Source organism: Radiomyces spectabilis, assembly GCF_025331425.1.
Source record: "Radiomyces spectabilis strain NRRL 2753 chromosome Unknown BYT42scaffold_8, whole genome shotgun sequence".
NCBI classification, from domain to species: Eukaryota; Fungi; Mucoromycota; class Mucoromycetes; order Mucorales; family Radiomycetaceae; genus Radiomyces; species Radiomyces spectabilis.
Genome location: NW_026251933.1, coordinates 231,286 through 257,258, shown reverse-complemented (window position 1 = coordinate 257,258; position 25,973 = coordinate 231,286). Strand labels below are relative to the sequence as shown.

Genomic DNA, 25,973 nt, shown 5'->3' with positions numbered 1-25,973 from the left:
TCATTCCATTGGGCGCTTGAAGAGCGAGGTACCCGTACTAAAATGATGGAATTTACTATTTGGCTTTCCAGTTCTATGCCTCTTTTGATGATTTCCAACCCTTTGCTGGCTATTATTTTTCCACCCGAGTGTGGACGTCATCCATTCTTTCGCACCTATTGCCACTTGTCACGAAAACAATTACGGCTGGCGGAGTTTGCGGCCTTTCTGCGTTCCACAGCAGAACTCGGTCAAGACGCGCAGCACGTGACTGATTAACTTGGTGAGGGGAGGGCGACTCCAACCAGGTGCACAAGCTTCGGTGGGGCTCAACCTTTTGGTGCTTTTGGTTCGCTTCCCACTGGCGTCTTTTTTTTCCCTCACTTTAACAAGAAAATAGAGACACATCATGACCGAGAATCATGCTTCGTCACCGCGGACGCAGCAGCTGTCTATCTCTCAAAAACTACTGAAAAAGATGTCCATGCGCAGCCTGGGCGACCATTCTGATTCTGGCGAATCCAGTAACATGGAATTCAGTCCGACTACATCCTCTACCCACCTTGACGCGCTCGACAATCCAAGTCATACTTCTTTGCAAGGTAACCTCAACGAGGCTGCTCTTGAACATTGGACGCTACCCGCGGTAACTGACACAACCTATGTGTTTAGGTTCTTCAGATAGGTCTTCACCTCGATCGCCTTCGTCCATCAAAGCAACCATCGACAGACAATCGGCCAAGGAACAAGGTACGTCCCTAAAGTCCCAGTCCACTTCATTCGACTCAAACACGTATTACGCAACCAGCATACTACAACGATCCGAGATTTCGAAAATACGTACAACTGATTGAAAAGAACTTGGCTTCGTTTGATGCGGTCAATGAATGGGCCGATATCATTTCCTTTCTGGGCCGTCTTTTAAAGGTATGTGTTCATGTGGCCTCGTTTCTCCTCCATCCCCCACGTTGAGAAAGTTGACCAAGCGCTAGTCATTTCAAGCATATCCTCAATTTCCCGTCATCCCCAATAAACTCACTGTGGCCAAACGACTCGCTCAGTGCCTGAATCCTGGGTTTCCCGCAGGTGTTCATCAAAAAACCCTCGAAGTGTACAGTTACATCCTAAAAACTATCGGGGTAAAAAAAAAAAAAAAAAAAAAAAAGATCAATCCGAAATTCCTGGAGAACAAGTGACTGATATTGCATGGTTGAATAGCCCGATCAGTTAGCGGATGATTTGGCACTGTGGTCCACGGGTTTGTTTCCTTTTGTACAGCATGCAGCCACGCACGTCAAGGTAGCGCTTTTTTTCTTTATTTTTGGTTGACTTTGAACATCAGCCTTCTCATTCACGTTTCTATTCTGGCATAGCCTCAATTGTTAGCCATTCTTGAAAAATTCTATTTCCCATTACGAGGAAAATTACGTCCAGCAATGCGTGGCTTTGTTATGGCTCTATTACCGGCACTGGAAGAGGAAGGAAGCGAGTTTTTTGACAAGGTACCACTGCAATAACGATGGATCTATTCTCGTGCGAGGTTGATTAACCAAAATAATGGTCCAGGTGGTATCACTGATGGATTACCTTTCCAACACCGTGGAACTGCCGTTCTTCTATTCATGTATATGGCTTGTTATGATTAACAACGCGAATCTACGTCCACCTGCCCTGAATTATTTATTACGACGATTACCCAAAATTGTGGAGCAAGAAGGTAAAAAAATAGGAAATTCGGCAAACGAGGGACAACGGTTTCACCGTGGGTATTCATTCTTCATGACAGATGTTGCCGTGGTGTTGGGTACTGTGGAAAATGTGAGCTTGATGGCCCGTGCGTTTTCCGCGACCTTGAGCGATCCTCAAATTCTCGTTCAGCGTGGGATGCTCGAATTACTCGTTCAAAATTTGTCATTGAAACACAGGTAAATGTGGAGCCACACAATGATGGGCGTGGAAAAAGAAAAACTCATATCAAGGATGATTCTCCAATATCCTGCAGAACGATTCCGTTTGATGACTTGGTGACATTGATGCGGGCAGCGCTGTCGATTGTATTACGCAAAGACATGTCCCTGAACCGACGTCTGTACGCGTGGTTGCTAGGCACCGAGACCACCTCGCAAGCGCAACTTGTCTATTTTCACGCTTATGCGGAAAAATCAGCCACGCAAGCCATTCGAGGCCTCTTATTCAGTAATTCGACCGATCACCACACAATGAACGACTCTTCCATTGCTGATGCGCAACGACCGTACAAGATCATGATCTCCTTGATGGACAAGTGGGAAATTGGGCAACCCATTGTCAGTAATATCTTTATCGACGCACTCACCAGTTTGCGAAAATATACCCAGCGATCCGATGAAGGGTCCGAGGTAAGCTAACAAAGGCGGAAGCGTATTTCAATCGCTATGATTCACCCTTTTTTCTTGCTTTTACTTTAGATCCTGCAAACCGCGAACATGTGGATGGAGATGGTGGAACCTTACCTTATTGGACTCAAACTATTCGAGACACTGGATACCAGTTTTCCCGGCAAAACTTCGTTGCAAACGGAAGACGGGGTGTCGCGCATCGCTCCTCAAGCCAATCTGGACGCAATGTGTCTTGTCGAATTTTCCCTCCAATCTTTCAAGCTAACGGATGACGAAATGAAACGGGCTCACTTGCCACTGATCTTGGCGTCACTCACTCGGAAATTGCAGGCAAGTGGAAAAAAAAGAAAAAGGATGACCGTGCTTGGATACGATGGAATGACCGCCATGCAATTTGATAGGATGTTGTTCGTCATCCTTCGTTTATCGACATGTTGCCTCACGTGATCAAATGTTTGTCACTCATCCTTTTGGTTCTTCAATTACTGCCGACGACGGTATTTGTGGATCGAGACGGTCATCAGGGCGACACACCACCCCCAGCCGACAGCAAACAATTTGTGCCTGGCATGAATGTACTGGACTACGCCCGCGAATTCTACGGTCTCCGTGGACCACACCGACGCACCGCCAGCAACGCATTAACCAATAGTGCGGTAGATGAACGGGAAATGGACACAGTGGAAGACGAAGGCGATCTTTCGACCACTCAGACAAAGAGCAATCCTAGTTTGAACACGCCCGCTAATCGTACTGCTTATGGCGCTGTACGCGGCACCGTACTTGTGAAGGAACTCACAACGAGCCTCACCTCGTTTATGAGCGAACTGGTGAATAGTTACATTGTGGTACCTGATCGACTCAATACCGGTATCGATGTGGGCGTGGATGGCAAACGATTGCGCCACATTGACGCACAATTAGAACGCGTGCTTCACCATGTGTGTTCCATTGTCACCTCCATTGCACAAGTGGCAGGACAGCAATCCCCGTGGTCGGATGGTCATGGACAACAACTACTCTTTGAAAACTTGCTGCAATGCTGCCAACAAGGTCGAGGGTTTGGCGTGGTTGATGCTGGTTTATCGACCCTATCCACCCTGGCCAAGTACCCGCTCTTCATGAATGGTCTCGTCACCCTTCATCAGAAATCCGTGGTCAAGTGTATCATGGACAAAGTAGGTTGAGTCGAACCCCATTTGCACATGGGTACCATGGGGAAATTGAAAACCAACTAACAGAATGTCACTTTTTTTCCCTCTTATTTTGGGATCGTGGCGTAGTTGTGGGGCTTTTTATCACCGAGCACGCAGTTGCTTCATGTACGCACGGTGGAATTAATATGGCTGTTGGCCGATCTGGCGCCTTCGCATCATATTGAAACCTTTATTGTGCAATCGTTGATTGTACCAGACGACACGGAACGTACCATGAGTTATGAAAAATTCGGTATTTTATGGGGATTTTCCGATAATACGGTCAAGGCCGCCACAATATTTTCACGACCCATGTTTGTGATGCTCGATTTATTAAAAGAAGGAGTCGCGCCCTTGGACAAATGGGCAGGCGAAAGCTGGATCCGTTGCCACCTGGGGAGTTATGTGCGGTTACTTGAACCTTTTCTTTCGGGTCTACTGGACAAGAGCATTCTTCGTCGCGCCGCCACCCTGAACGTACCTTATGAATACCAAGTAGTGAAGCATGGAACCAATGAACCCCTCAGCATCCCTTACTACCGGTATTTGCGGTCTTTTGATACGGCGATTGTCGATTACTTATTTCTGACGTTGATCAACCTGGTGCAATTTGGCGGTTTAAATGCCTTGAAAGCCTTTAAGCATCACACGGTTGACGTGAACGCGCCCTCTGCCGCCATGATCGAACCCGCTTTAGGGATCTCCGTTACCGGTATGTAATGTCCTACCACAAGGGAAAAAAAAGGACGACAGGGCATGGAGGCAGACGGAGTGAAAAGAAAAAAAAGTGAAAGTGTGGGGTTAAAGAAGGGAAAAAAAGTGTAAAAGAAAAGCAGCCCTGAAAAGGGATGTAGGAAAAAAAAGAAAAAAAAAAGGCGAAAAATCGGATGGATGAGAATGGGGTTCAAGGTTTCATTTTTTATTGGGGGAGGGGAGACAAAAAAAAAGTTCAATGCAACTAAGACTTTTTGATGAAAGAGGAGCATACATCATCACCCTTGTCGTATTTAGAACTAATAGTACGAATTGCGTTGCGGTAAGGCAGATAAAATTGAACACCATTTTTTATGGGCGACAGAATAATTGATTTCAAAAATTAAAATGGTAGATTTTTGGGAAGCGAACCGATGGAAAGACAGCAGCAGTCGATGCTGAAACCCATTCGCAGCATCCAGCTGCATGCGGCTGAATTGCTGTATTCGATCATCTCCAAATTGGAGCATGTGGATATGAAAATTACGCAATTGATGCAAGAAAGCGTGCTTCAGAAGCTCCTTTTCTGTATTGCGACAGGCAACCTTGAACTGCAGCAAAAATTGCTGCATCTTCTTCATGCAACCATGTCGATCACTGCTGCAGGTGCGCTCGGTCCCAAGGATACCACCACAGCGAGAGGAAATCGGCATAACCGACGTCTGTCATCGGTGGATCAAACTCATAGCGACACGATGGAACGATTCGCAACCAATGAATGGATGCACCGGTCGCATCCCAATCAACTGCACACGGAAGCGGTACTGTTGGCACGAGCGACGGCCGGTATCTATGTAAAGTGCGCGACAGATGCGTTAATGATGGCCAGTAATCGACCGATGTTGCAGCATTGGATCGATTTCGTTTTAGCCACGTTACCCCTTATACGTGCAGGATTTCGATCCATGATGGCACCCATCCTTATTGCAGTGTGCGAGCAGATTATGGTCTGTCAAACCACGGTACGGCTCATGATGCATGGTGATCACACTGAATCCCAAGGTTCATCCACCGATCCATTCACCATCCCGACCACCGCCGCTCCCACGTATAATCACAAACCGACCGATTCACCTTTGATCCGCGATCAACCTGCGACGAGTGGCAACGCCGAAAATGATCTTGTCATGTTTCTCTACTGTCTGGAAAAAATGGTCATGTTTTCTCTGAATGATCGGTCCATCTCGGATGAATGGTACCCTGGGAACCAGGAAGAAGGGACCCACCTGTGTGTCCCCATTGTGGATGACCATTCCGCCTTGAAAGGACTCGTTCAAATGGTGTACAACGACGAATCTTCCTCGTCCAATGCTTCGGTGAGTGGTTATATAGGAGATGTTGACGAAAAATGGGATGCCTGACATTGCTGGCTCTTTTATTTTCTTTCTTCTTCCAGCCGCGTGATACCATTCTCTTTCATTTGCCGGTGATTCTGCATTTGTTACTGGATGTATATCGCGTGTTTGAAACGCCTTCATGGAGCGATGATACCTCGGATTTCATTGGCGATGCCAGACAAGAAGCCATACTGCACAGTTTTGCGTACCACACACACCGTGTCAAGGCCCGATTGGATTCCATTTTTATGCGCCTATACAAGCATTGTACGATTGATTTTGTCGAAGGATTTACAGAAATCTTTTTCATGGAAAACCCTATTGCTCTAGAATACGAGGTAAGCCCATCTATTTATATGAAGCACGTTTTTCCATACGTGAGACTGATTTATGGAATGATTACCAGATCTCTCGCGATCAGTATGACCTCGTGGCTATTCGAGTGCTGTCGTCCACACCAAGCAGTTCACCGCAACACATTGTTTCTACTCTTCTCGATGCAATTCGACAGCGCACCCCTGGCATGCCAATGAGCCGACGACGAAGTATTCAGCGATCAGGAAAATTGTAAGTCCGACAAAAAAAGTGAAAGAATAGTGGTATTCACTTTTGGTTTGGTTAGAACGGATACGTCTATTATGCGATTTACAGAGATCTACTGCGATCGATTGATCGAACCGGAACCATTGGCTCACATTTGGCCACTGATTCATTCTTTTGCAAAGGACTATCTGTCACAAGCTTCGGCTTACAAGACATTTCTTCCCGGTTTGTTACGTTTGTTAACGGTAACACTGGACGGATTGACGCGATCAACAGCATTGGAGGACAAGAAGCTTCGCAAGGACGCACAGGATCTGTACCAGCGATGCGTGGATTGTTGTATTCTCATTGCGGGACGATCGTTTGATCAGAGTCTGTGGCTGCGACGAAGCACTGTGCATGAAGAAGACGATACCGCATCGACATCTTCAGACATCCTCTCCTTATCTGACACCATCATGAGCGATGTGCCACGAAACTTGTCAACCAGCAATGTGTCGGATCTCGAAAAGAAGGCCAGCTGGAAAGCACGAGAAGATATGATGATTGCACAGGTAAATTTTCGCCTTGCACGCGAATGACGTGGATTCTTCTTTCGTAGGTTGATGTGATTCATATCATCCTTCATAGGTCAACGTGTATCTGGCCAGTACGGTGATTCCTCATTTAAGGCAGTTGATTGGCGATCAAGACAAGATTAATTCGCTGTTGAATAACTTGGTGTATTACGTGGTTGGACCTGCCTTGCGCACGCGAACAATGTAAAATGAAGAATGCTTTTTTTACAGGACGATTGTATAGGGTAATAACTGATCTGACGCGCGATTTGTGTTTTTAGGGTGAGCAAAATTTCGGTGATCCTCGACCAGATCTGTGAAATGACGAAAATGCCTTTCACCTATCGTGCGTGGCGAAAAGAGATTTGGGAAGTGTTCATTGATAATCGATTCTTCTACATGAGTCCCATGACGGCACGCAAGTGGAAGACGATCATCCAAACCGTATTTTCGCTGGAAAAAGAGCGGTTTACCGAACTGATTGCTCGAATCAGCACCACGCCATCGACGGCCTTTTTCACCAACAAGGAACAGGAAACGGTCAACCGTGCGTTGAATTTGCGAAGGTTATCGTATGTCATTTTCTGCGGCACCACCGATCAGCATATCCTGCAGCTACCGCTCATCCAAGAAAAGATTGTGGAATTGCTCAAACTGGAGCACAGCGAAATGGTGCATGTGGAAATCTATCTCTGTCTACGAATCATGCTCGTGCGATTTTCCCAGAAACATTTACTCAATTTTTGGCCTGTCTTGGTGACCGAATTAATGCGCTTGTTCAATGCCTTTTTATCAAACAATGCCATTGATCGTCCGGAAGAAGCGCAAATTGCTCTAGCCGGTTGCAAATACTTGGATCTGTTATGCACGCTTGAAATTGACGCTTTTCAAATGTAAGTTGTAGCAAGAAAGGGAAACATGTAGAAACTTGATCAAGTAACCGATGCTCATATGATGGGGCCATCCTTTCCCAGTTATCAATGGATTTTTATCCGAGACACGGTGGAATCTTTAATACAAGAATCCGAAGAAGGTCCGATTCCTATCATGGACCGTATGGAGGCTAAATTGCAAGATTCGCCCACAACCGATGTAAGTAAAAAATGTGGATGAAATGCCGTGCAGTGCTTCTCATGCCGATGTTTTTGACTCACAGGAGTCCATGGTGGCCGAGATGACCGATGGCACACCTTCTGTACCGTCCATGGGACAGTTGAAGCGCCCCATGTTAACCATGCACAGTATCGGCAGTATTCGACAACTCAGTTTCTTTATCGAACATATTGGACTCTACGTGTATCAATCGTCATTCACGCTCGCCAAACCCGATATGCCGTTTATAGAAAGCTTATTGCAAAACGATCTTCTCGAAGGCGACATTGATAACGACTAGCTCTGCTCTAGGCGTCTTTTTTTCTCTGTCCCATCCCTTACCCTTTAATTTTCTCTTTTTGTGGCCATGGTCGTCTATTCCGTTTATCATACCCCGCCTTTTTCTTCTCTTTTTGAACCCAAAAATACGCGAACACCAGTGTTGCAAAGTTAACGTATGCATGACATCATTACCAAATATAGAAATTCATTGAGACACACATCGAATCATTGCCTTTTTAACATCTGTTTCTGGCATAATTTCATTATTCTCTTCCTTTGAGAAACTTTTATCTATTTCGTGAAAAATAAAGAAGTATGCCGGCTATCGTGGGATTAGCATGGGCAGCCTATGGCATTGCGGCAGCGGTAATGGTCAAGAGATTCAAATTGGGATGGCGCGACATGGTCCATGCTGATATTTTGTTGGTTTTGCTTTTTGGTGTTGGTAGGTATTGATATTGCTGAGTATTGCGTTTGCAAGATATTACAAGGATCCAAGAGTGGCGGAACGCTTGGCTTTGGGGGTCACGATGGCCTCGTTTGGTGTGGCGTTTGTCACATTTATTCTGCTACCGCTGGATGTGTTGCTGGTGTCATCGACGGTCGACCATAAAACAGGCCTTAAAAAATTATGGGCCGAGCCAGAGACGATTTATTGGATGACGTTTGCAGTGCAGCTGGCTTACTATGGTAAGGAAAAAGGCATGTTTGATGCATGCGGTGGGCGCTTTGTTTTTCTGGTTACGTTAGTAAAGCAAGACGCCATGAATAATGGCTTGCATAGTGTGTTATGGTCTGACGATTCTGTTCTGCTTTTTGGTTATTCCGTTCACCTATTTTTATTATGATGACTCTGTGCAAGAACGGCCCACCATCCGAGAAAAGTCACTAACTTCTCTGAGGTACACGTCCATATTTGGCATCATTGCCGCCGTCGTTTTTATGTTGGGATTGTTTGTTCGACCAACCGACTTGCCGCCACACATTGATCTTCCATGGTACAAGAATTTGTTGGCAGAAAGCAGTAAGTAAAGAAAAAATTTTGCCACCAGCTGCTGAAGTGATTTGATTTGACGTATTGACGACTCGTGATTTTGGCAGATGGTTCCAAAGCATTTTCATTTGTCATGGCATGTTTGTATGTGGTGGGTACCTTGATTGCCATTTTCTACACGGTAAGTGCCAACAAAACACAGGTCACGGTATGGCATCATCCGATCCGATCATCATCCCTTTTCTCCCATGCTAGGCGCCCGGATTATCGATTCTCGCTTTCAACTTGATCAAGGGAAAACGAAGCATTGATCAAGAAAATGAAACGTTGGAACATCGTTTGGCTTTGGTCATGGAACGTCAAAGAGAACTGGAAGCCAAATATGCGAACGGAAACCATGCCATGTCCGTTCGTGATGCGCGCGAGCGACAAAATATTGATGATGAAATCCATATCTTGACTCGCCGCTTGCAAGGTGTTCACGAAGATCAATCGTCGTGGTTCCAACGCTTGTTGAAGTTACTGCGTCCATTCCAGGTAAAATCTGCACATGATACAAAGAAATTCGTCAAACTCATACACACACACACATTCCACTATGCCACTTTTTGGACTACAGATGCTTTTTGGATTTTTACTGTTGGTGGTTTCTCTGGTCATGGCGGGTTCCATCGTCTTATCATTGTAAGTTATTCAAAGAATAGAATAAGAAAAAGAAAGACGGCTCATTAAATGCTTTATCCCATCAGAATCGACAAGATCACCTTTTCAATGTGCGGACGTAAATGTGGTTATATTTTAACCAAGACAGATCTATTCAATCCTATGGATTATCTGTTTGTCCAAGTGGAACGTGTAAGTTGGGGAGGAGAAGATGTGGGGTGAAAAAAAGGCGTTCGTTTCTAGTCAGGTTAGTTTGACTGTTCCTGATTTCTTAGGTTTTCCCTCTGGATCTGATTCTCGTGGCATTATTTGGACTGTATTACTTTTTGAGCACGATGGCCGGCGTAGTGAGGGTCGGAGTCCGGTTTCTTTGGATTACTCTGTATCGCATCAAACAAGGAGCCACGACCCCTCAAGGGCTTTTGTTGTCTTCTAGCCTTGTCATACTTGGGTTGCTCGCCATGAACTATTCCCTCGCCACCGTCATGGTCCCCAGTTACGCTCATTTTGGCAGTCAAGTCTACGTAAGTATCATGAATATAAAAAGCAAAGCAACATGCTCTCTCTCTACTTTACTGCGGCATCACCCCAGTGCAGAGAAAATGAGAGACAAGAGCTAGGGTGAAAAAAAAAAAAAAGAATCATAAATTTTAAAGCTTTCTTGTTTATGTTAGTGTAATTTCACCAAGGGTGGACGTCGCGACTGTGCTCATCACTTTGGCATGATTGTGCCTTGCGATATTTATGGTCCGACAGGTAAGTCGTTGATGACGGTAGAACGAGAATGAAAAGAAAAAAGGAAAAAAAGTTGATGGCTGGAAAAGGAAAGTTGACGAGGAGAAAACGGGGATGCAAGAGGATGAGTGAGAAAGAATGGGAAAAGAAAAAAATCTAGACAAGATCTCTAACCAATCATCGGTGTGTGGGCCATTTTTTTTTCTTTTTTTTAACGTACAGATATATGCACGCCTACGGTGACTTCCACGTTCTTGGATCGAATGACGGTGAATGCACCATTTTTTGGTGATATGCTTTATTACGGACAGTGGCTATTCTTGTTATCGTTTGGTCTTGGCCTGATTGTGTCGTTGTTCCGATCACCAACAAATACCGCCGCCGAGAACACCAATGACTTGATTGATGCAGAAGAACGAGAAGGATTATTGGACGGCAGACAACATACGTATGGTAGCGAAGCGTCTGCTTAAAATTTTCCCACTGCACTGTAGAGTAATAGAAATATTAACCTGCCTACATTTGCATAAAAATGCAATAAAGTAACCCATTTCAAATCTTTTTTTTTTTCGGCCATGAGATTAGAATGAGAAGGTCGATCTGTGGTCTGTGAGGTAGGTAGGCTTGGCTGTTTTGGTTCCCAGGGTGCGAACATTTTTTTCTTTTTTTGTAGTTCCCAGAATCCTATTTTAGTACGGTTATCGGGTACGTGCATACTGATTATCATCACGGTCTCCGATCTCTTTTTTTTTTTTTTTGATGGGTAAAATAACAAGGTCAAGCTAAAAAAAAAAATGTTGTGGCACTTGAGGATTGATTTGATCAATGTTAACAATGTTAATGAAGCCAATATGCTCCATTTATTTTTTTGGGTTTTTTGCATGTACTCATCGATGCATTGATTGGTTAATTCCCAAATAGTGATACACGTGAATGCAAAGAGTAATTCCACTGCGGTGGCACCGGGTTCAAGCTTAAGATCTTCATCTTATTGCCAGGTTTTGAACTGGTCAGTTCTTCCTTAAAAAGTAGGTATCAAAAAAAAAATTCATTATCCAGGTTGACGAATGTCATGCTTTATCAGTTGTGCAACCATGTCTTTGTGCATGCATGGTATCTACCTTATTGACAGATACATGATAATAATCCACACACACAGGAGTCACATCCGAGGGGCACCATGCTTGGGGGTGGGGATGATGGGGGGTAGGAGGGAGAGAGGGGGGGCAGGAATAGAGAGAAACAGAAGCAAGAGGAGATGAACGAATGAAAAAATGAAAAGTAAAGACAGAACGGGTGAGGGATACAAAAGGGGAAAAAAGACGATAGAAACAAGGACAAAGGGTTTAGCTTTCCCGAACTAGGTTTAGGGCGCGGTGGCCGTTCATCCATGGATGGGAATAAGGATGATATTGGCTTGTTCAATCACTTTTTTTGCTTGTAAAAATGTTTTTTTCTTTCTTTTTCATTTTGCCATTGGTATGATTGACTGACCGGTAAATAAATTAACAAAGAAGATCGTTCAAAAAAAAAAAAAAGGAAAAAAAAGAGATATGTTATCCTATTTGACGGGTGAACCATGGTTCGGATTGGCTCTTCCGACCAACAAAGAAAAGAAAAAACAAAATCATTAGAGTTTGGGGACCCACGAAAATTTAGATATCCGAAATAAGTGAAAGTCCCGATCGCCCTAAAGGCGAAAGGGTGGAAGGGGTGGCTTGGGGAACACGGGAGCTTTTTGGGGGTGAAGGTGGGGGGAGGACAACTGGCATCCCATTAACAGAAGAGGCAAGACAAAACGATCAATTGCTTTGCTTGCTCGCACTAGTAAAAAAAAAAGGGTGCATGTTGGTTTGTTTTTGGGGGAAGTGGGGGGTGAGGGAACGATTGGAGAAAGGCAGAACGATTAAGATGTAATTTTTTTTTATAGATGCATGCAGTGGTTGATGATTAAAAATAGTCTAAACAGTATATAAATGCCATCATTTCATTCTTTGATGATGAACAAATCACTTTTTTTGATTTTCTTCTTTATTTTCTTCGCTACGCTACACTACATCGTATCATAAAGTGATTCTTTTATCTCTTTGGTACAAATAGACACTTTTTAAAGCTTGTTTGCTGGTCTTTCTTTGCTTGTTCCGTCGCGATTCTTTTTTTCATATTATTCAGCCCTCTTTATCGGGTAAGTGTGGGTTCCACCTTGTATACCATGATCCATTTCACAGAAAACACATGGACCACCTTTTGGTTGACGGAACCCTCTAGCCGATTTGAATGGCTGGGGGGTAAAAAAAAAAAAAAAAAAAAAAAAAAAAACTCTCATCAACCTTCTTTTCTCTGAAAATGCATCTTTCTTTTTTGACAAGTATAAATATTGAATGGTTGAACTAATGAAGGACTTTATTTCCCTAGTTCACTACAAATCTCAGATCCCCTTTTCTTTCTTTTCATATACCAGTGATGGATTTCTCGAATACCTTTGATCATACCTTTCTTGCCGGTGCCATGCCTTCTCCGTACTCGCATCCATTCGTGGGTCATGAGCGATTCAATCATCATCATTTATCCTACCCTCAGGTTCCCAGTCAGCATCGACGATTCAGCTACACAGAGTTATTATCCGGCTCTGTTCATGAAGCAGATTTGAAAGAATCAACGTATGCTGTGCCTGCCACCTCGCATCTAATGAATGGTTACACTGAGTGTTCCATGCTGGTGCCTGCACCATTGATTGACACCAGCTATCTTTACGTTCCGTCCAATTACGGAGCTTGCTTGGCCAAGGAACCGGTTTATACCAGTGCGGATGAACAAGTCTCCTCTGGAGATCTGTTCCCTTCGGAAAGCCCTCGTTCCATGACCCCCGCTTCACCCTTGGTCTTGCCTTCTCTTGACGAGAATGCATTCCTGACAGAGCAACCACAACAACAGCAGCATCAAGACGTTTGCATGGGTTACGATGCCATGCTTCAAGACCTCTATGAACCATCGTACTATGCCGCTTTGAGACCTGCGCTTTCATCGTCGTCATCGTCGTCATCGACCTCTTCCCCTTCCGCTTCTTCCGCGGCTTCTGAGACTCCTGTGCTGGGCGCAATGGACTCTGGTATGCTGTTGGATGTCATGTCACCCATCTTATCGTCATCACCCACCAGTCCCGCCTCTGTTCCCGTGACACTATCCAAAAAAGCCAATAACAACAAATCAAAGTCACGAGGCCGACGGGTCACCCACCCCACTTCGGATCAAAAGACCTTTGTTTGTACCAGTGATCACTGTGGCAAGGCTTTCAAGCGATCTGAACACCTCAAGCGTCACATTCGATCTATTCACACGCAGGAAAAACGTAAGTGAACTATGATCGTCTATTTTTGCATCCATGCTGATTTTTTCTGTCATGTTCCTTGCAGCCTTTGAATGTCCTTATCAGGCCTGTGGCAAGCGATTTTCCCGATCCGACAATCTCAACCAGCATATTCGCATCCATCGCAATGCCAAGGACAAGCCTAAAAAATCGGCTCGCAAAGCATATGCCTCTACTCACTTTATCTAATTTCATTTATTGTCATGTTTCCCTTTTCTTTTCCCCACCATTAATGGATTCTCCATGCTTGCACTTTTAATTTTTTCACATCTTTTACCATTTGTTATATGCATCAGATCTGAAAAAGTGCTGATTTATGTATATAGTTTTCAATTCTCATTCATGCTTTCCTGTTGGTTTCCTTTTTTTTTCTCCAACCCTTTTTGCATCCCTGTGGCTAATGTCTCCACTATGACTTCGCTTGCGAAGCAATAAAAAAGATACTCACGTCATGTTTCATGTTCCTTTTACAAAAAAAAAATCTTGGTTGCAAATAACAAGTCCTCTTGGTTAAGCTTCAAGAATTAGCTATCCGTGCGTGGCAGGATAAACCCACAGAAGCCCTGCACTAACATTATAAAGAAAATGAAATGAATATCCCGTAATGAACTATCCAGAAGTGTACGATTCTGCCGTTTTAATGATTTCATTCACTGAGCTGTTTGAATAGTTCCAGACATTACATCCCATCAATTCTCGTGCCAGTAAAATTAGGAGTCGATGAATAGAGGTGTACTTTATACAGGTGAACTTGATTCTTTCACCCATTCTATTTGCCGGAATGGCCATTCGCTACACATTTCCACATTTTTTGCTATGCTCTCTACCCCGCTCACTTTATTTACTCTATCATATGTTGGCTTTCGCACCGATTTCATGGTGTTGGTTCGCAGCTTTCAATTTTTTATAGAATTATTACGAAAGATAAAATCCTGTGTAATGCTCAGTCAACAGGAACTGAGCAGCTTACAAAACTTCTTGCGCTGATTATAGACGAAGGGTGACATGTAATGTAGAATCGGTACAATTGGAATTTGGATGATTTTGAGCCTGTACCAACGGCAAGGAGATGCAAGCTTATACTGATTGCAGGCTGCCAAGTATCTCAACAAAATATTTTCTCACCTATTTTTCCGTAAGCCTTGTATCAAACGCAGATGCCAGTTATACTGACACTGGCCTACATAATGGCCACAGCAAAGCCAAAACCAGAGAAAAAAAAATCAACAAGGACGGCGGTAAAGTGATAAAGTGAGAGAACCTAGAAACAACAATACTTTAAAGGTTTCACTGTAAAATTCCATGCCCGTTAGTCAGATACCATTGACTACAATGAAATGCAGTTGCCAAGGTGAGTGATTGAGGTTGGTAATTCTTCGTTCTGCAGTACTACAAGCTACTAGTTTTGCAACGTCTATCACGATGAACATGGTAGATACCTTTTTTTTTTTTTTTGGCAAATCCTTTGCTATGTGCAGTCACCATTCGATTTAAGATTCATCCCGGGAGCCACGAAAAGTCTTCCTAAATTGAATCATTCATAGATCGATTTGATAACTTATGTGCACCTAATAACAGATAACAAATTTGGGAACTCCAAAAAGTGATTGTTAAATCGAAAATATTAAGTCAAACTCTTAAATCGAGTGGCGACTGTATGCTCTAGGCATGAATTGCTGTTACCGAATTCCGTGTATATTTGTGTTAATTACTGTATTATCATACGAGGTCAGCTATTTTGAAAGTAGTGGTTAAACGAGTGGGCGGATGTCCAAGATTGCTCTCCACAGCAGACTAGGATGAATATCCAATCAAATGCAGTTATTTTTCGTCAACATTTTGACGTAAAACAGCAGCCAGTGTGTATTATTGGAGAAACCTTGGGCATAGAGTTTTTTTGTGTATCATCAAGATTTTCCATGGACGTTCTTAAACGTAGTTGAAGGCCAATTTTTCCCAGAGTGTAACGCACCCTAGCACGCCACTCATTTGCTAAAAATGGTATTGAATCTCGCTGTACTGGGTCAATAAGCTCTGGCACGGTTGGATTGCTAATTGGGCGATGGGCATCATGCAGCTTATCGCGATCGCAATATTGGGAGCCACTCAAATTTTTTCTTCGCTCTGATGAGTCATGACCCCCTTATTTTACGACAGCCAACGAGTGGTTGCCCTTTCTTTTTTCTGCAAATACCAAAAGTAGTTTCCGCGATCAACAAAACATACATTTCCCTTTTGATCATGGAAAATAAAGAAAAAAATACTCCTCATGACACACTGGTTTTGGACTTCCCACAGAGTATTAGTTGATCGATTGAAGCTCTTCATCCGTATCTCTCTCCCCAACGGGGCATCTCCATCCATCTTTTTTTGGTTCCCTATTTTTTGCTCCTCCGAAACTTCCCGTGATGGCTCCAGCTTCTTTTTGTACTTGTGTAATCTATTTCATGCTTGGACAGCATCAAGTTTGTTGAACAAAGGACAGGATATCAAAAAGAGAAAGGAAAATGAGCCAAACAGATCCGCTTTCCCATGGGAATTCCAGAATCCGGGCAAGCTGGTTGGACAACAAGTTTGTCAAAAAAAAAAAGAGGGGTGTTTTAAAAAACTCTGAAGTGAAACCTTAAAATTGTCGATTTGAAAGGCTCGTGCGTCTTATCATCGGAATCCACTTGTCTTTTACAAAGCAGTAAGACGTTAAAAAAAAAAGACTTTATTTCCATTTTCTTGTCTCTGTTTGTTTGGGTTGAGATGATGATGCAAGTATGTAAACAGTACCAAACTGTTATCAATGACGACAAGGCACGCCACCAGTCTTGGCTGGGGGAAAAATACCCAGAATAATAATAAAAAAGCTTAAAATAGATGATCATTATCGTATTTGTTTGTTCGTTGCAAGCGTCAGGAAAGGGAATAAAAAAAAAAGTCAAGTACGATAGCGATGATGACATGAGGAACGAATCGATGTTGTTGTATCAAAAATAGAGGATGCACGGCCGGTGCCCAACCTGTTTATGTCGGTCCTTGCAACTTTTTATCATTCGGAATCCAGCCGGGGTAGCCCAAAAAAAAAAAAAAAAGCTTAACACCGTGCCTGGCCATTCCGACAACCTTATCATTCATGGTTGTGATGATAAAGATGGACTGGAAAAATGGTTTACTTGTTTCCTTTCTAAACTTTGTATACATTTGCTGGTGGTTGGATGAATAGCACGGTCTACGATGGTGGTACCTGATGTCATTGGGTTCTTTTTGGTGGTGGAAGTGGTATGTTTAAATTCTACCTTCTCCTACTCCCACGGATGAAGTCGCTAATTGAATTCCAATGACAAGCTGTATGACATTAATTCCATGATCCGAGTTGCACAGTCAATGACTCGGGATACCGTTTAAGGCATAACGCCGGTGAAAAAAGGCAACAGTTGAATGACACCCGTGGCATATGCTTCAAAGGGCGAGCAACTTTCGGAGCTCCAGGAAAGAAAGGTCAAAGATCGAGAGTAATAACCAACCTTTTTGTTTTTTTTTGAACGCGCGGAGAAGAGACACCAAATAGAATAAGAACATGATAAAACCAGTAAATAAAGAAAAAAAAAAAAAAGACAAGAGAACCAACACCGAAAAAAAAAAAAAAGGTTGGGAAGAGTCCAGACCATAGCATGGTGCCTTTAGTTTACGGTCCGTTAGCAAATATCAAATAAAAAAGAAAGTTTCTTTTGGGTTGAACAAGCCCGCGCACGGGAGTCCTGATACAGCCATACAGCAAAAACGAAAAAAAAAACGGTGCACCGTAATTAGAAGCATGAAGGGGAAGAAACGACCCCATGACCTTTCCTCTATTCACTATAAATGATAGTACCTTTTTTTTTCTTTTACGCACAACCCTTTTCCTTGCTTTTTCTTTTTCTTATTTTCAAAAAAAAAACAAGTTTCATTCTTTAGCTTCTGTCATCCGCTTTTTTCGTCTTTGATTGTTTCTTTATCGACAAAAAATCATGTCACATCAACCAAATTCACCTTTTTATTCTATGCCCGGCATGGAATCGACCTCGCCCAGTTTTGCCCCGTCACCTCACGGCCGGCTGTTGTCGGAAAACTTTCCGCAATTCTCGACGGGATCATCGTCGCCATTTCCTCATGGCCATCAGCACCAACAACAGGAAATGCACCGACTTCGTCAACTCCAACACCAAGCGGCCTTGCAACAGCAACAGGCTATTCTGCATCAACAAAGTAAACAATCGACATATGAAAAATTTTGATCTATTCTAGGTTTAGCTTATCCTTTTTGATGGTTTCCTTTTTTCGTCTTCTTAGTGATGTCAGTGTACCATCAACAACAGCAATCGCCACAACCTTTCTACGGATTCGGTCACGAGCAACCTCATGCTTCGGTTGAACCATCGTCTCCATCTTATTATTCCATGCAAACCGATCAAAAATCCCATATCAGTGGGGCCATCAAAAAGTAAGTCTTTTTTTTTGTGCATTCCCCCCTTGAATCAAATAAAACTAATATTTGACCGTTCAGAACCCAAAATGAAGCGCAACGCCGAGCTGAGCATAACGCCACCGAGCGTGCACGCCGCGAAAACCTCAATGACAAATTTCAACAACTGGCTCATTGTTTACCTAACCTCAATGATCGCCGTCCTTCCAAAGGGCGCATCATTGAAAGCACGCTTGAGTTTGGTAAGAAGTTATAGTGACTCTTCGCCATGATTCTCTCTACTGACATTTGGGTTTATCCATGGTAGTCAAACAGACGGTATCCAAGGAAGAACGTTACCTGAACGAAATCAACGAATTGCGCAAAGCCAATCAAGAATTGCAGAGACAGTTGGCCACGGGTAGCGTGATTGATGACACGGAAGATACCCAGTCAATGTCTGCATTTTCCGATCGATTGTCTCACAAATCATCGTGTTCGTCATTTGTCGCCACGCCCTCGGTGGCAAATTCAGGCAAAAGCCCCTTGTACCAGCATCCTTATCCCTCGCAATGGTCCACAGGAACCAATCATCTCCAAGGACTCGTTTCATCGCCGTTTGATGACAACGGCAGCGATGATGATATTAGTACCAATGGCGAAGATATTGATTCCAAAACATCCCTATCCCGTACGTATGGATGTGAGCATTGTTGATAATGTGATGCTAATGTTATTTTTTTTTCTTTTTTTTGTTGATCTTCTCCGATCTAGATCCTTACAATTGTATGATGACTATGCCGACTGATTATGCTTCTCTCTCTAAATGTAAGTCCACTTCCTAAACAAAGTTGGGTTTTAGTTCAACAAACAATTGAATGCAGCATCTGACTATGCGATGTATTTTTATTAGTACATGTCTCTTCATCATCCTTGCCATTATCCGATTTCCAAGTCAAATTCGATCCTTTCCTTCAACACTGAACGGTCCGCGCACCCTTTTTCTTTCATCTCAAGTATACCCTCATTCTTCCTTCCCTCATCGTCAATCGTTCCTCGCCCAAAAAAAAGTCTCCTTGACTATGTTGTCATTTCCATGATTTCTCTTTCTTGCTTTTATTTATTTGTGCATTATTCTATGTATTATGAGGCCAGGGGCCCTTTACCCATCATTCTTTTTCCTTTTCTTTTTGTTCAATTTTTTTTACACCCGCCTCTCTCCCTTCTGCAAAAAAGGTCGATGTTGTTGCCAGGCATTCCTTTTTGCCAGTGATGACAAATGTCCACTTTCGCATCTATCTCTGCAGAAAAGGGATAAGCCATGTTTGTCCTATTTTCATCTTGTTCTCATAGTTTGTTTTTATTTTCTGTAACATATTTTCCTTCTTTATTTTCATTCGTTTCCCATCCCTTTTTCTTTTCAATGGTTTGTTCCTTTTTTATATACATATACTGATGTGTTCTATACGCGCGCGTAACTATTGTTTCCATTCTTCCCCCATATATCCCATATGTACAATAAAAAAAAGAAAAGACCATTCTGATATTACCATTCAGGAATACAGAAAAAAAAAAACACTTGGTTCCCTTTTTTTTTACCTCCTTGATCTTTCACTGTAAGCAACACATGATACCATAACAACAATCCATTATGATCAGCACCCACCCCAAGACTACTAATCTACCCAACCACCGGCTTTGATACAACCAAGTTTAAAGTAAAAACCGATTTTCCCTGCAAAGTTTTCTTTTTTTTTTCTCACAGCCGCAGTCGCTTGCTATAAAGCATCAGTCCCACCTCTATTTCCAGCAAGGGTAAATATAAAGAGAAAAAGAAGCCGCAACCGATAAAAAGTTGATGTATTTGGAGGCTGAGGGGGGTGCCATCTCCATCGCGATTGCCTTGTTGAGAATTTTTTGGGTCTTTACCATTTATGGCGCTTGTCAGTGTCATCTGATTATCAGCATGTCAGAGCGTTGACAGCATGCTGTCAGCCATGCGTAGCACATCGTCGCCCGATATGGATGGCCGCCTGTGACCGAAATCGATTGTTTATTTGATGGCTTATTTTATTTGATGATGGCGCAGCGTGAACGTTTGTATCATGCCTTTTCAAGTCAATCTGGGCAAAAGAAGATGCCGTCGTGCCCTTTTCCAAAGAATAAGCACACAAATAGAAAGAGGAAAAAGGTAAAATGTTCAGGGGATGCACCGTATGGAAATGATTCGGAACCCTCCGAACTGGCCGATCAATGTTGGGTTGAAAAAATAAAAGCGGCGCTGGCAGCGACACCCACAAGGAAGCAGCAATGTAGGACATAGGTTACACAACTTAAACATTCTTTTTATCCTTGCAAAAACAAAAAAACCAATAATCTTCATTCTTTTTGGCCCTCTGCAGGAAATAGCCAAACCTTGTGTGGATAATAAAAAAGAAGTCAACGGATACATACATAAACGGTTGGCTTCTTTCCATTCTGAATGGGGCTTAGTACCAAAGAAGACCAATAGCGCGATCCAGGTACCTGATATAATAGTTAAAAAAGAGGAGATGTCACGGCTGCTTCAACCTCCTTTATGATTCACTAGTGCCAAAATGCCAAGCTTTTCATAACAATTTTTTGCCATTGGTAAAACCACTAGTGCTCAGAACAGCTACCCACTAGTTAAAATTCTCTTTTAAAACTATAGACCGCCATTAGACTTTCTCCCCCGTTTCGTCCCCAATGCAGTTCCCGGTAACGATTCACTAAAACAGTAATCCCGAGGCCAATGGCTCAATGTAACATTGATAGCATGGTTACATCAAGTAGATGTTTTGCTTTAACAAGCCGTACACCCGCTGTGCAATGGATGCCGCCTGCCACCGGAGACCGCCCCCTTACATTGAGCGACATTCGTCAGACAAAAGCCTAACGCAATACGGCATAACCTGGGCGAGACTCTTGAAGGAACTTTGGTATATTAATGTCAATACTCTGGCATACCGTACAGTCATGATTTCCAAACATGTGTGCAGCAGCACTTATTGACCCCCTCAGTCCCGTCCCGCCCAAGGTTATGATAGATCTAGAAAGATGTGTGGGTATGTTGGGTATTTAAAAAAATGAGTTAGTAAGCTCTTTGATTGATTCAAATTTTCGTCAAGATATTTTACCTTTGTTATTTGAGTTTGCAATAGCCATTGATTGCTTGACATGACTTGGATTATATGACATTGAAAAAATTTGAATTAGTATACGTTCATTACATCATAGCAAAGGAAAAGAAAGTGGACTTGCCTTTGAACCAAATGGTGTACCGGAAAAAAAAAAGATGAACACCCTCTCGATCATCATAAATGAAGAGAATCAAAGGGCATATACAGTATAACTGACAGAAACCCCAAATTGAATGATGCTACAGAAGAACGCCAGTCGTATCATCAACCACTTTTCTTCAAAAAGAGCTCTACTCACATTTTTATTCGAAAGACAACAATGCTCTGTTTGACCGCAACTGGCGCAAACGGCATCTTGCTGCTGATTGTTTCGCCTATTATCGTGAAAGTGGGCAGCGAGGCATGGTTGAAAGATGAAAAAAAGGTTTAACAGGTCCTGATAACTTAGTGTAGATCCTGTGATTTACAAATCGCTAATTTCCCAAAGATTTTAATTATGTAGATTTCCTTAAAGTCTCCCTGGGACGAATGGCAACAAAGACCAGACATTTATCCTTCTGGAACTTTTTCTTCTTGCATACGGAAACATGGCCTGATTTTTCTTGGGTAAAAAGAAAAAAGGCCATGATTGAACGATTCTTGTTGACTTCCTTACGCAGCACGCGCTCATGTTTCAACTTTTTATATCTTCTGCGATGGGTTATCTTATCATAAAGTCAGGAGAAATACACTACAGTTTCTCAATTTAGTTATAGACTTTGCACGGGAAGGAAGAGAAAAAATCAGGCTGCCGAGTGCGCTTTGAGCAGTTACTCGCTGTGTGACCTTTGGAAAGATGGCGCGCTTTGGCTGGATATATACCGTAGAATTATTCATCATCGAAAAAGGAATCGAGACTGACATGGTCATCTGTTTCTTGAGTTAGTGTAGTTGATCGGGATCTTGTCTTTTTGCTGATATCTGGAGGTTCTGCTCTGGTGGAAGTTTCCAAAGTAGGGATCATGTCGTCTAAGCAAGGTGGTGCGTCGTTGCCACCGGCATGGCCAGCGGGTTTTGGAATAGCGGTAACCATTTGATCGTCGGGATCCACAAACAGGGTACTTGTGGATGGCATCGGTAAAACCGGTCGTCGTACCATCGCCGATGCTTTCGACTCCGTCTCATGTTCCTGCCGCGTTACCGTCGGCTGAGTTGGCCCCGGCGAATTTCGTCGCATGAATGATAGGAAGGTTCGCCGACGAGCCGTCGGAGCTGCCTTTGAATCCAGAGATTCTTTATGGCCACCTTGATCGTTCCACCCGTTCACCGTATCGGTCGGCGCAGGCGATTGCAACGATGATCCAGACGATGATACTGTCGATATAAATGAGGGCGCGTCCAACGATGGCTCTTTGGACAACGTTACAGGATGAGGTGCAATAATCGCCCGTCGAGTGGAATGCTCTTCTTGCGCTTTGTGAGCTTCTTCAGTGAAAATAGTGGGAAAATGGACGATGAGCTCGCGAACAAGACGTTGCGGATGTCGGTCATGAACATTGATGGTTGATTCAATCTGTGATCGAATCAAAATGTAACCAAACGTGGCTGCAAGCTGGTGTACTAACTGCGTATCTTCCGATGTACTTGTCAATCTAAAAAATAAGAAATCCAAGAATTGATAAGCTCAAGATGTTCACAGTAAAAGATAGTGTAACAGGCATGCTTACTTGTGAAAGTGGGCCATTAATGCTTCCAAGGTATAATAATTGGCGGTAGGAAGCGTGGTCAAAAGCTTGCTAATGGACGCTAGTCGATTTTTTTCGTCCTGTTCTTCTATAATTTCCTTGTGTGAGTCGTTATAAGTTGCGACGGCGTTATCCAATAAAAATTCCTTACGATTAGCATAGAGCACTTTGACTGTTTCATAGAGTTCGAACGTCAGCAAGCAGTCAGGGAGCTCCATCAAGTAAAGCCGTAATAGCGATGCAACAAGTAACAGATCAAAGGATCGCAAGCGATCTCCTATCGTTGTATGATGCAGGGTATCATTGATTTCTTCTCGTGCCGTGTGCACTCGATCAAAGGGTAGTTTGGCGGTCCATACTTTGCTTTTCTCTGCAAAAACACAATAAGAATACGGCGGCCATTGCTTGGTGAGATGAGCTTACCTTCCTGATGGAGGCGGGGCATGGCTGAGGAAAGGTGTGTCAACATTAGCGCAAAAACAATGCAGTTTAGGATCAACCGGTGCAGAGCGTACCTTGTTCGATAATTTTTAAGCCTTCCGTCATGATTGGCGGCACCAGAACATTTTGCTGCCGAACCAGGTCTTCCAATCGTGTACCAAAAATTTGTCCTTTTCACAGAAAGTCATCTACGATAAGCACTTTGACTTTCTAAAATGTCATACACTGCTGTGTTTACCTATGGCGCCATGATAATGATTCTCGTAAATGATGGGGCGAGGACAAAATCGGCCAGTGTGATATTGTTCCACAATAAATTGCACATCTTTTTCCGGATTCAACGTTTCTTGGTATAACATCATACGATCATACATTTCTTTGCACAAGGGTATTGTATTTGACAATGTGGCGGCTACACTGATAAAGGCTTTTTTTTTTCTCGATTAGCATCGCCGTCGTCAAAGCCTGTGGACTTTTCTTTGCTTTACCTTGTTTAATGGTTTGGATACGTTCTAGCTCCAGACTTTCCATTTCTTCAAAGTGCATTAGCTGTAGGGGATCCGTCAGTATGAAGAATAATACCGCGGCATTTTTTTGCTTGCTACTGCTTACCAATGTTTCCTGAGTTTGCATTCGCATTTTCTCTGCTTTGGCAACGCTCTCTCTGTAGGTTTTCTCGGCCATAAACAAACCGTGAAGAAATTTATGCCATGGCTCTTTATGGCTCTTTTGTTGCCAGCGTCCAAGTAATCCGCTCGTTGACTGGCTCGTTCCAGTCCCAGCATGACGAATAATACATAAATTTACGGGGTGGTCAAGGTTGCACGTATTGTGATTTGAGCCATCTCTCTTTTCATAGGCATAATTGGGTTGGGCTTCGAAATTCTCGGTCGGACGGCTGGAGCAGAGATACCCTTGGGAGACCAAAAGTTGTGCTATGATCAAGACTTGGTCGTCAGTATATACGTAGTCTTCCTGTTGATCCAATTGGCTCCGAATCCATTGGAAGACCGTATCCCCGGTGATGAGACTCGTGGGCCAATGGCACTGTATATTTTCCGCGAGCGCTTGAAGATGGCGTTGAATCTTGTCGGCTATATCCGGATCCACAGGACACGACCTTAAATTGCGTACGGCTTGGCACTTGGCGATATAATCATTCTTGGTTTGTTCGACAATCCGTACCAAGAGTTCAAATTGGTGGATACGTTCGTGGACGACCGCTTTGGTACGGTGAATCAGCTTTTCATAACGTCCTGCAAACCGCTGTAACGGATCCAGGGCCATTGTTTTCAAATTCTCCGCTCGTACTTTATGGCCCTGAGCGAGTTCCGCGCTCTCTGCCGATACAATTTCGAAACATTTCCGTAAACCGGCGCCGACATCACGGTCAAATGCGATGCCCGTGGATGGAGGTGTTACGGTGCAAAGATGTTGACCATAGGCTTCTTCCGCAGCAATACGACGTTGGAGGTAATCAGTAATGAGTTGGTTTTCTTCGATGGACTGAACGAGTTTTTCGTGAAGCACGCGAAGACCGACAGAAAAGTTGGGATAAGGGTCAATGGAGGCGGTAGGCGACCAGAAGGCTTCTTGGAATGGGTGTTGCTGATGATGATGGTTCATCCTCTATTTTTTGTTCGCTCACTCAAGCCCAAAAATTCATGACCTCATGCGGTTAACGGATGGCTTGGAGGTCCGACGGGGCGGGAAAGGGGATATCAACACCTAATACACGGATCTGCAAATTGGTTAAAAAGTCACGCCATGCACTAAATGCCATGCAGTTTGATTCATTACAGTATTCACGAAAGACCTCACAAAACGTTTTACTAGTATTAAAGGTATTTCACTTGTACCTATACGCTCTTCCGAGGATAGAAATACTTTGCAAACAGAAAACATATGCTACGATAGATTCAAGTTTCCTGCTAATCGACCCATGCAATCAAACGGTCGTGTCTTTGTAATATTAAGTCACGGCGTGAGACCTCAATAATTTATAATAGGAAAAGAACCTGCTGTTTAGTGGATAATTCAGCATCTGTCTAATGATTTCCTCCAATGATAAATGGCCATCTTGTAACAGAGGGAAAAGGTCGTAAATGAGTGTTTTAAAGTGTCCGCATATCTTTTAATTTGCTTACGACATTCAGCATTGATGCGACCTGGCCTTTCACGGTAGCGCATTCCAAATCAGTTGAAGTCTGGAAGAATAAGGGTTTCCTTATATGATGGTCTGCCCATATCTTTTGCCAACGTCGGATAATGCATAGGATATCTTACCTATTGCATTGTGCGTTAGAACCCTGATTGCTTACTGAAATGTTTCTATCCTGGCC

The 25,973-nt window shown here is 43.3% G+C and overlaps 5 protein-coding genes across 5 annotated transcripts; 4 read left to right on the top strand and 1 right to left on the bottom strand.

Annotated features, from left to right (window-relative positions):
• Positions 1–297: 297 nt before the first annotated feature.
• BYT42DRAFT_573035 (Dopey, N-terminal-domain-containing protein) lies at positions 298–8,372 on the top strand. Its single transcript, XM_051568684.1, has 21 exons — positions 298–581; positions 652–729; positions 788–906; positions 972–1,118; positions 1,198–1,278; positions 1,353–1,481; positions 1,546–1,696; positions 1,766–1,904; positions 1,982–2,357; positions 2,427–2,687; positions 2,759–3,535; positions 3,641–4,265; positions 4,532–4,589; positions 4,662–5,622; positions 5,703–5,981; positions 6,050–6,210; positions 6,266–6,740; positions 6,817–6,947; positions 7,025–7,636; positions 7,718–7,835; positions 7,900–8,372. Exons 1-21 carry the CDS (start codon positions 389–391, stop codon positions 8,134–8,136), a joined length of 6,108 nt encoding a protein of 2,035 aa, XP_051422118.1. The 5' UTR covers positions 298–388; the 3' UTR covers positions 8,137–8,372.
• Positions 8,373–8,566: 194 nt separating this feature from the next.
• BYT42DRAFT_498946 (uncharacterized protein) lies at positions 8,567–10,982 on the top strand (the record flags this gene model as incomplete). The annotated part of the gene is made up of 9 exons (XM_051564597.1): positions 8,567–8,807; positions 8,902–9,141; positions 9,219–9,292; positions 9,367–9,648; positions 9,731–9,795; positions 9,861–9,966; positions 10,050–10,298; positions 10,449–10,530; positions 10,732–10,982. Coding segments are annotated over 9 exons (1,590 nt in total), but the record flags the coding sequence as incomplete, so codon positions are not given.
• Positions 10,983–13,767: 2,785 nt separating this feature from the next.
• On the top strand, positions 13,768–13,999 carry BYT42DRAFT_466725 (uncharacterized protein; the record flags this gene model as incomplete). Its single annotated transcript, XM_051563521.1, has 2 exons — positions 13,768–13,858; positions 13,923–13,999. Coding segments are annotated over 2 exons (168 nt in total), but the record flags the coding sequence as incomplete, so codon positions are not given.
• Positions 14,000–17,904: 3,905 nt separating this feature from the next.
• On the top strand, positions 17,905–19,289 carry BYT42DRAFT_546724 (uncharacterized protein; the record flags this gene model as incomplete). Its single annotated transcript, XM_051565902.1, has 6 exons — positions 17,905–18,109; positions 18,194–18,344; positions 18,408–18,568; positions 18,634–18,996; positions 19,080–19,133; positions 19,219–19,289. The coding sequence occupies 6 exons, from the start codon at positions 17,905–17,907 to the stop codon at positions 19,287–19,289; spliced, it is 1,005 nt and encodes a 334-aa protein (XP_051422115.1).
• Positions 19,290–21,991: 2,702 nt separating this feature from the next.
• Positions 21,992–25,383, bottom strand: BYT42DRAFT_572998 (uncharacterized protein). The gene is made up of 8 exons (XM_051568683.1): positions 24,244–25,383; positions 24,120–24,180; positions 23,870–24,058; positions 23,706–23,801; positions 23,614–23,637; positions 23,342–23,560; positions 23,173–23,278; positions 21,992–23,097 (listed from the first exon to the last, which is right to left on the bottom strand). Exons 1-8 carry the CDS (start codon positions 25,255–25,257, stop codon positions 22,335–22,337), a joined length of 2,472 nt encoding a protein of 823 aa, XP_051422114.1. The 5' UTR covers positions 25,258–25,383; the 3' UTR covers positions 21,992–22,334.
• Positions 25,384–25,973: the final 590 nt, after the last annotated feature.

Coding starts and splice junctions, on each gene's coding strand:
- BYT42DRAFT_573035 (XM_051568684.1), top strand. CDS start 389: ATGACCGAGAATCATGCTTCGTCACCGCGGACGCAGCAGCTGTCTATC. Junction 1,905..1,981: donor AATTTGTCATTGAAACACAG/GTAAATGTGGAG, acceptor AATATCCTGCAG/AACGATTCCGTTTGATGACT. Junction 5,623..5,702: donor CTTCCTCGTCCAATGCTTCG/GTGAGTGGTTAT, acceptor TTCTTCTTCCAG/CCGCGTGATACCATTCTCTT.
- BYT42DRAFT_572998 (XM_051568683.1), bottom strand. CDS start 25,257: ATGAACCATCATCATCAGCAACACCCATTCCAAGAAGCCTTCTGGTCG. Junction 24,181..24,243: donor TGCAAACTCAGGAAACATTG/GTAAGCAGTAGC, acceptor GATCCCCTACAG/CTAATGCACTTTGAAGAAAT. Junction 24,059..24,119: donor TATCCAAACCATTAAACAAG/GTAAAGCAAAGA, acceptor GAAAAAAAAAAG/CCTTTATCAGTGTAGCCGCC.